Genomic DNA, 9,879 nt, shown 5'->3' on the forward strand with positions numbered 1-9,879 from the left:
TCCAGCGCTGCACATAGGAGCCCACATTACACCCCTGTACAGCTCCCCCCCACCACACAAACACACGCGCACACACATAGCAAGCCTTGACGTTCATCCTCACTGCCCAACATTCGCAAGTGCGCCATCGTGCGGCCGATCAGAGAGCACCTCGCAACAGGTGGATGGAGGTAGGGACAGGTGTGTGTACAAGTACTGTCAGATAATACAACAAGTACCAGGACGACTTGTGACTTTTAACAAATGTTACCTGTTGAATCATACATAGGCTGAGTAAATCGATGATGTTTTTTAAGAAAGATGGAAAGAAAGAAAGAAAGAAAGAAAGAAAGATCTTGATCTACTGCCAATTCTTGGGCGTATGATCTAAAAGTGGTGGAATGTAACAAAGAAGAAAAAATTTCATTTTTTTTGGATAGTTTTTGATTTCACTCCACTACATGTATATCAGCTGGTATCTGTACTTCCTACTACACTACATATTTAAAATACCTTTTGTGACATCTTCACTTTGTTTTAGTTTTTTATATCTATAGTAATCAACAGATATATTTATACACAGTAATCAACAATGAGAGGGGAATTGATTTGGGGCTGGTAGCATTGGAAGGATTTGGAAGTGACCACCATGACTCTGCCATAATGATGTAGTTGTCTATTTCAATAGGGAAAAAGTTACACTCAGCAATTACCTTTAATACTTGACATATATTAAGAGCAAGTACGTATTTCCTTTTATTTAAGTAGAAAAGTTAATCTGGTACTATTACTTTAACTTTTTGTATTTTTAATTGTACTTTTACTTTCATAAAACATGAGAGTACTTCCTCCAGCACTATAATCTGATAACCCTTTTACAGGAGATCTTAAAGGCAGCATGTGGCCACACAGAGGGGATGAAGAGCGAAGAGGAGATGAGGCCTAATGGCTTCATGGCTCTCTTCCAGCCCAGAGTTAAACCTAATCCCTTCTCCCAGCTCAGAGGTAGCTTCCCTCTTTAATGTTCACAGCAACCAAACTGGGCTTCAGGAAAAGAAAAAGATCAAAAGCAATGATTAATACAGTTATCCGTTATTCATCTGGCCAAACATTCACTGTATTTCTATTCACTATTACTGTCAGTTGGCCCACTAGTGTTGACAGTTAAAATGAGTAACTACAAATATCAAAACATAATCAAATCTAATGAATGAAAAATGATGAAGCCTACCAAAAAGAAATACGTTGTGTCACCATTGTACCGTTGGTATAATGTATTTATTGAAAGGTCTTGTGCACAGCTGTGATGTGATCAGTAGGTGGCGGTATTTCCCCAGACATCACCTTCAGTAAGTGAAGCTAGACAGTGTGTTGCTTCCTCCAGCAGTCGATCTTCTTTTATAAAGTCCTATTCTTTAACCATCATTGTATATACCGGGGTTTGTTGAAAATAAAAAAAGACTAATTTTTATCACAGATAGGCAATCACAACACAATAATACAGACACATTTCAGGATTTTTTTATTTATTTGTTTTAAGATTTGGTAAAATTGATCCTGGTGCTGCCTCAATGGAGTCACATCCTATTTGAACAGTCTGTGTCATCGCATCTCAGACTATGTTTGAATGAGACACTGCATGTGTAGTGATTGTAATGAATTATTATTTATAACAATGTTATCCTGAGACATTTATATACCACAAACTGTCACCTGTAAATATTCAGCCTCATCAGCACCTTAATCTACAATTTGCACTTTCTGGTTAGATGTAAATCTGCATTTACTCGTACATGTACTATGTGCAATGAAAATACAACTTAAATCTGAAAACATTGCTTGGTTATACAGCTATTGATGAAAACTATATTACTATAATTACCAATTATACACGTGTCATAAAATTCGTTCGCTATGATTTTATTTTGAAGATGCTGACAGGATGTGGTGCGATGGTTCCTTCTGTATTGACCTCAATGGAGCAGCAGTGATGGAGGACAGCATCAGCAGCTAGCATGTCTCCTTATCTGCAGACTCATGTTGTGTAGTTGGTGTGTGAGGATGTGTAGGAGGTTCAGGTACACACAGACACACACCCACACACATTCTGCAGTCCGCTACCAGCCCATGTGACCAGGTGAGCGCTTCAAACAAGCTCACTTTAGCTAGCTTTGTTTGTTAGCATCTCCTCCTCAGGTCTCTGGTAACTCAGCCAAACAATGACAGTGTCTAAAGCTAATGCAAATGAGGCTAATGTACCAGTGAAGCTTATCTTAGAATAAACACACAGTGGTAATTAGATCATCGTAGAACATGTGTAAGTACATTTCGAGATCTAAGCGTTAACGTTCACTTTAGACATATTGTTTTTGTTCCTGTTCTCATGTGTGATTCATTGATCTCTTGCAGACGGGTCAGATGAGAGTTGAGGTATGTAGCTGTAGTCCTGCTCTCATCCGCAGCTCAGTCCTGTGTTAACACAACAAACACACACACACACACATCCACTCACACGAGCAGCAGCAGGACCGACCCAGACTCCATGGCGGCCCCTCCTCGCTTCCCCGGCGGGAAGAGTGTGGACGTTTCCCCGGCTAACTGGAGCGGCCCGGCAGCCCTGAGCAGGCCGATGTGTGTCAACGGGACCCCGTGGATCCTCTACCTGCTGGAGGAGTGTGTGGACAATGTGTGGGAGTACTGCAGCGTGGTGATAGGACTCATATCCATGTTCTGCTTCCTGCTGTCCACTCTACCGTAAGTGATGATGGACATGTTTGCCATCACAATGACATGTTAGACCTCCAGGTAAAACTAATGATCAACTCCTGTCTCTGTGTTTTGGGAGTTGTCTGCACGTCTGTACGTCTGTCTCTCTGTGTGTCTGCCTCTCTGTATGTCTGCCTGTGTCTACCTCTCTGTCCGTGTGTCTGCCTCTCTGTACGTCTGTCCTGTCTGTCTGTCTCTCTGTCTGTGTTTCTGTCTGTCCTGTCTGTCTGTCTCTCTGTCTGTGTTTCTGTCTGTCCTGTCTGCGTCTGCCTGTGTCTACATCTCTGTCTGTGTGTTGTCTCTGTTTGTCCTGTCTGTGCCTGCTGTCTGTCTGTGTATGTCTCCCTCACACTCTCTCTCTGTCTGTCTGTCTGTCTCTCTGTCTGTCTGTCTGCCTGCCTGCCTCTCTGTCTGTGTTACTGTCTGTCTGTGTGTCTGTCTGTCTGTCTGTCTGTCTGTCTGTCTGCCTGCCTCTCTGTCTGTCTGTCCTGTCTGTGAGTCTTTCTCTGTCTGCCTCTCTCTCTCTCTGTCTATCTGCTTCTGTCTGTCTGTCCTGTCTGTGAATTTTTTCGCTGTCTGCCTCTGTCTATCCGTCTGCCTCTCTGTCTGTCTGTCCTGTCTGTGTATTTCTGTCTGTCTGCCTCTGCCTATCTGTCTGCCTCTCTCTCTCTCTCTGTCTATCTGCCTCTGTCTGTCTGTCCTGTCTGTGTATTTTTCGCTGTCTGCGTCTCTCTCACTCTGTCTGTCTGCCTGTGTGTCTAGGCAGGTCTACGAGGCCTATCGTAATGGTAAAGTGGAGGAGGCCATGTCTTTTGGCTTCCTCTTCTTCCTCTTTAGTGGAGACGTGACCAGCTTCGCAGGCTGTTACCTCACCAGCCAGCTGCCTATTCAGGTAAACACACACATCACAATCCAGGCTGCCTCCCTCTCTGCTGTTTAGGCCTTCACATTGTGTATGTGTCTGTGCTGTGAACTCACTTGTTAGTGTCCTTTGGGGATGGTAGTCGCTCATAGATCATTAGGTCACCAGCGACACAGGGATAAACAACCATTCATGCTCACCTATGGTCAATTTAGAGTCCTCCTCCCACTTGACCCCAATCTGTGTTTGCAGGGGAGCAAGATGGAGTACCTGCAGTCAACCTGCACAAACATGGGGAGAGCATGCAAACTCCAACCACATACATTATTTACATACAAGCCTTGCTTTTTGTCATGTTGAGCAAATCTGTTTCACTTGTAGCTCACTTATTTAAAATAAAGTAATTGCTTAACTTAGTTTTTTACAGACATTTGCATGTGTACAGAATAGATTCAACCCCCTGCAGAGAAACTCCGGAGGATCTTTGGAGTTCAGTGCATATCGATATAGCAGCTTATGCAATTTTCACAGCCTGAGCCTGTTTCTCTATTGCACATTGAATAATTTACTCTTCCACCACACAATTGTGATCCACATGTTTATTATCATCTCATCTTCTCTCTCCATCTCTGTTCCTCTCTCAGACTGTTACAGTGGTGTTCTACATCTTCACAGACGTAATCCTCATCTCCCAGTTCCTGTACTATAAGATTAAGAACAGCTCCAGCAGAAGTAAGCCCTAGTATTATCTCTTGTGTAGATTAAAGGAGGTGGCAAGTGATGCCCGTCCTGTGTGAGCCAACCATATTGTGACCCTCCGGTTCAGTTAAAGCATAACAACAAGGAAGGATGTACTTCCTGTTGATGACCCGATAACTATATCTTGCACTGCATAACATAATAAAGTGAAAACAAGGGCCTGTCAGCTGTAAGACACTGTCAACTTTACAGGTTAAGTCGTGATAACACATGATTTAACTTGTCATCTGATGCACATAAATAAAACCATATGAGCTAAATACAGGCTATAAAACAAAGAAAACCTGCAAATCCTGGATCACTGCTCATTTATCACTTATACCCACAAAGACATAAATAATGTAATCATAGCTTTACTGGGACTTTTCACCAGCAGCAGGAATGAAAACAATTCAGCAACTTGATAATCAATTTCAGCAGCACACACGTATACAGGGTATTTTAGCTGTGTGATTGCAGCCTTTGTTATTGGCTACTTTAATGTCATTGATACCGAATGGAAGGCATCTGCACTGGGTGTAGGACTGGCAGCTTAAACTCAGCTAATGCAAACAGTGACATTTCCTGCTGTGTGTCTTCACTGTCAGATTTTCATTTAGTGTGTGTTTGCTGTCTAGAGAGCCCTGGGCTGAAGTGGCTGTGCTCCATGTGGTGTGTTGCTGCTACATTAGTCCTCCTGGCTTTACCCAAACTCATCATTGACAATAGTGCCAATTTAGACCCCCAGGTAGGTCGATGGTGTGTAGTTTATGTTGTATACTTGTGTGAACGGGGTTACATTTACTTGTTCATGGAACAGATTTCTTCCTTATTATTTTTGCGATTTTCCTGTTTCTTGTCAAGGTGCAACATTTTGACCCTTTTCATGGCTGTTCTTCTCCCTCTTTCTCCTCCTCATCCTCAGAGTCCAGCTGCCTCTAAATCGGTAGAAATCACTGGCTACATATGTGGGTACCTGGCGTCGGTCTTCTACCTCTGCTCCCGTTTACCCCAGCTCTATAAAAACGTAAGTGACAACTTGTTTGTTTGGCTCGGTCAAGGTCTGGAGTCTGTTTTCATGGTTTGCGTGTGAGCTGAGCCGTCCTGATTGGAGACAGCTTCCCCGGGCTCCCATCCCAGGGGTTCCATTGAAAACTGAACTTATTACATGTCAGTAAGTAAAAAAAATTGGGATCAAGAATGTTTGAAATGGGAGGTGAGATTTGTGTGTTTGTGTAACATTGTTGATGTGTCAAAATTAGAACCAGGCAGCGAAGACAATGGAGCTGTTGTACCACTGACACATCCTGGCCTCAGAAGCAGATAATAATCGCCACAGGGGGTTGTCTCAGTAGACTGATATAGTCCAAGAGAAACTTCTCTCTCACACACACACACTCGCACGCACACGCACACACACACACACACACAAAATTGTAAAATATTAACTCTGATGTACCCTGGGGAAATTATTGCCAGTTCAGACATGTTCGTTGAGCAGAAATCCCAAAACATTTTCACTATATCATTTCTTGTGACAGGTTACCCATCTAGGTAGTAAATGTGTAAAATATTCACATGTTGCCAAGCAACATCTCAGCATTTCCCAGGGTTGTTGACAGATTGGTTCAGTCACAGAAGCAGAGAATAAAACTCTATTATTCAGCCATAGTTCAAATGTTTCTTTGGTTTCACAATATTGGATTAATGTTCATTCTTCTAGACGGAGGCAGAGTATAATGAAGGGAAGGGAAAGACTAGTTTTGACTTTGTTTTTCAGGTACAATGACAGAACTTGCCTCAACATGAGCAGCACTGTACTAAATGACACTCTAGTCAGTTACTGCCTTAAAATAATAAATGTAATCAGCAGACCCCCATAGACAATACATTATTTGTGAGCAGAGGGATTTGATTTAATTTGTTAATAGCTATGAAAAATGAAATCACTCCAGTCTTATTCTTTAATCCTGTTATGCTGATCATATCTATCAGGAGTGCGTGTACACATTAAACAAACAAGAAATGTTTTTCCTTTTACACTGACTGTGGTGTTTCACTTGTGTCTACTTGAAGACAAGGCTTCTGTTGGTGCTTCTGGTTTGTTATTTAAATACTGTCCACTTTATCTATTCTAGTTCCGGCGACAGTCCACGGAGGGGACCTCTTACCTGTTGTTCGCCCTGGCCATGATGGGCAATGGGACGTACGGGTTGAGCGTCATCGTGGTGCTACCTGCGCTGAAGGGCTCCAAACAGACGTTCATCATTAAACATCTGGCCTGGCTCATTGGCAGCCTGGGAGTCCTCCTACTGGACTTCTTTGTATCCTTTAAATCCCAAGTTCACAATCATCACATGGTTGAACACGCCAATCACATGCATAATACATTTGTAATATACAAAGTACATCACTTTAATAGATGACTGAAGAAAATATGTGCTGTAAGTGTTTTGGATTGATCCTTAACCTTATTAGGTAACTGCCCAGTTCATCATGTACAGAAAAAAACACCCTGCTAAAAGCAAAACGCTGCTCAGCGTTCCAGAGGTGGAGCCTCTGCTTTGTGAGGAGGAGGAGCTGTCAGTGTTGTAGGAAACAGCACGGACACCGACTTAGTCAAGAAGAGACTGGTTAGTCTGTGTTTTGATTCATTCTTTTGAGGTCTGTCTGATCATTGATTTTGTCATGATAAACAGAGAAACATGTGTTGCAGAAGCATTTTGAAAATGAGGAGCTGTTGGAGCCAGCAGATGATTCCACTGCATCTTTTCTTTTGAATATTCTGTTGTTTATAGGAAACACACAATGATCACCTCACTGGAGGTCAAATTTAACAAAGTACCACTTTATTAACATTTAAGTTAACAATGTGTCAGCATCACTTGAATCTTTATCTGATTATCTACACATTTTTATTATTATTATTATTATTATTATTATTATTATCATACCTTTGGGACTTCTTTAACTTGTTTTGTTGGAATAACTATATTTTTATTTGCCACTAGGGAGCAAACACACCCACAAGAGGAAGCTTTGAGTCAGATGTCTTTAAACAGATGCAAGCTTCATGGAAGAACAAAGTGCCTGTTCACATTATGACAAGGTATATACAACTGTAGCAGATTGTACAAGGTTTTTTTTCTCAGATCGTGGACAAATCGTTTGTTTGCTCATGGTTTTCTTTTCTGCATGGTTAGCTGTGGCTGACGGGAAGTTGTCATTATCAAAATATTTGCTCACTAGACTTATGTTTTCAGTGCATTAGAATTAGACAGGATATTTATGTGTACAGGTTTCAAAGGGATCATCTCTGCTTTCCTTAAGAAAGACTTGGTGCCTTTTATAAGCTTATTATAGTCTTATAATATAAATGCACTGTATATCTATTTGTGTGCGTGTGTAGCCAGTAGCATTAACAGTGTTAAGTTTCCTCTTAATGGCGTTTTCTAAGACATTACTATTCAACAATGATAGATCTAGAAATAGGAACATTTTTATGATTTTATGGAGATATAAAATTGACAAACCTCAAAATGTTTGTTCTCAGTCATGAGGTTTAAACAGAAGCGTCTCATGTCAAGTCTAACTTTCTTTGTTTTTTTTAACACCCCTCAAATGTTAACTTCAATAAAGAGTAATACTTGACGAATTAGAGATAATATGGATTTAGATAATTAACTAATGTCTGTTCAATGTTGTACTAAATCTTGTGACACAGTGTGTGAGAAGTGGTGTTACAGTTTGACCAACTATTGAACTAACTGTACCTGAGATCTGCAGATTCCTCTACCTCATTATTCTATGGACATGTTTATTACTCCCATTGTTTCATTGTGAGCTGCCTTGAAATCTGGCCACTATGCTTAGGAAATTGATTTATTTAGAAAATTCTAATTTATTCAACAACATTTGAAATAAACGTTCCTCGTTGTCACCAAATAAACCTGAGCAACATGATTGACCTTTTTTCTAGTCTCAGACGGAGATGCAATAATGTTAATTTATGTAAATTCTATAGGATTTGTTAAGACTTTGTTTACTAATTAATTTGTTTCCGTAGTAAATGTAGTTTTTGCTAACTATTTTTGTATTGCACAATTTATACTTCAAAACCTTCTGAATGAGTCTGATGTACTTTTTCAATCCAGAACAAATAATTTGCTATTTATTGAATATACTTCCACTATAACTATGCTGTATTTATAATACTGTAGTTTTTTACTTAAATGGTGATGTATTGTTGTATTTATTTTCTTATAACATGTACTTACAGATGTGCACATCAACAAATACATTGTATTGCATTCTGAGCTCTGTGACAATGTCTTCTAAATCTGAACAAAACAAGCATTTACTGTATGTAGCCTATATGGAACAAAAGTTGAATATGATATTTGACTGTTGATTTTGTGTGAAGAAGTATCATCTGCTCATTTGAACACATATTCAAGTTTTATTCAGTGATGACGGATTGTTCTTTTACACTTTCCACAAACACTAACCTACACTGAACATGTTAGTTTATTTAGTTAATGCATCCCAAATTATTACTCAAATGGTTAAAATATTTGTCCTGAAGGGAAAAGTCATGACTTCAGTTTGAATTGTTTGTATTCTTATGATTAAGGTTATTTATTTAAAAGGGACAAATCACATTATGTAAAAATGTGCCATATTTAGCCACCCAGGCTACTTTTCATCTGCAGTCCCTTGCAGATTGATAATAAAACAATACACATAAACAAGTATATAAAAACACAAAAGTACAAGCCACAGGACCAAATAGTCACGGTTTGTAGTGATCAGAGGATGGGGCCATAGTATCAAGGTCCCGTCAATACACAATAACTAAGTAAAAGTCTCCTCACATCTTGTATTACATGTGAAATACTCCTGTAGTAATTTAGTGGTTTTGATTACCCACAGCTCTGTGTGGAAATGTTTGTTTCTAAGGATACAATCTATTTTATGTAGAATTTGGAGGCAAACCTTTCTGAAAGTGTCAGATTATTCTAGTAAAAATCTTACATCCATACTTGGCAGTACCCCTTCCTTCATGTATATATGCATAACCTTGTCAACTTTTTTATGTCACTGAAATGTATTGGTAAAATAAAAAAAAAAATTAAACAAACGTGTACATCCATATCCTGGTCTTTGCTATTTTAAGAGTTTTGTACCTTGCTACTTTGTTTTCTCCATTGTGTTGTCTATATTTCATTTGAATCCATCGCTCCAGGTTTTATTAAAGGTTCAGTGTTTAGAATTTAGTGATATCTGGTGGTGCTGTTGCATGTTGCAGCTGAATACCCCTCCCCTCACCCTACCTGTGGTAGCCTTTATTTTTCATAAAATTCAAAAGGTGTTTAGTTTGTCCAGTCTGGACTACTGTAAAAAAAAAAAATGTCTGCCTCCGTAGAAAGGACCCACTCCTGGAGTAAATATAAAGTATTTAAACATTTAGGGCCCAGTCTCGGGTAAAGAAAACAACAATTACTATAATTTAGATGATTGCAAGCGAGTGAAAA

General features: G+C 39.7%; 1 protein-coding gene across 3 annotated transcripts; it reads left to right on the forward strand.

Annotated features, from left to right (window-relative positions):
* Positions 1-1,665: 1,665 nt before the first annotated feature.
* Positions 1,666-9,584, forward strand: LOC133951448 (lysosomal amino acid transporter 1 homolog). 3 transcript variants are annotated; one of them, XM_062385379.1, is made up of 9 exons: positions 1,666-2,296; positions 2,389-2,733; positions 3,508-3,637; positions 4,252-4,339; positions 4,984-5,093; positions 5,271-5,372; positions 6,484-6,669; positions 6,824-6,978; positions 7,357-9,584. In XM_062385379.1, the coding sequence occupies exons 2-8, from the start codon at positions 2,522-2,524 to the stop codon at positions 6,938-6,940; spliced, it is 945 nt and encodes a 314-aa protein (XP_062241363.1). In that variant the 5' UTR covers positions 1,666-2,296; positions 2,389-2,521; the 3' UTR covers positions 6,941-6,978; positions 7,357-9,584. The 3 variants fall into 3 exon arrangements, with proteins under 3 accessions (XP_062241363.1, XP_062241364.1, XP_062241362.1); XM_062385380.1 differs by having other exon boundaries at positions 1,666-2,116; XM_062385378.1 differs by having other exon boundaries at positions 1,666-2,733.
* Positions 9,585-9,879: the final 295 nt, after the last annotated feature.

The sequence above is a fragment of the Platichthys flesus genome, chromosome 4 (genome assembly GCF_949316205.1).
Source record: "Platichthys flesus chromosome 4, fPlaFle2.1, whole genome shotgun sequence".
Taxonomy (NCBI): Eukaryota; Metazoa; Chordata; class Actinopteri; order Pleuronectiformes; family Pleuronectidae; genus Platichthys; species Platichthys flesus.

Bases quoted from the DNA above. Each gene is read 5' to 3' on its own strand.
- LOC133951448 (XM_062385378.1), top strand. From the start codon at position 2,522: ATGGCGGCCCCTCCTCGCTTCCCCGGCGGGAAGAGTGTGGACGTTTCC. The intron at 3,638-4,251 runs GTAAACACACAC...TTCCTCTCTCAG, and splicing joins CCAGCCAGCTGCCTATTCAG to ACTGTTACAGTGGTGTTCTA. The intron at 4,340-4,983 runs GTAAGCCCTAGT...TTTGCTGTCTAG, and splicing joins TAAGAACAGCTCCAGCAGAA to AGAGCCCTGGGCTGAAGTGG.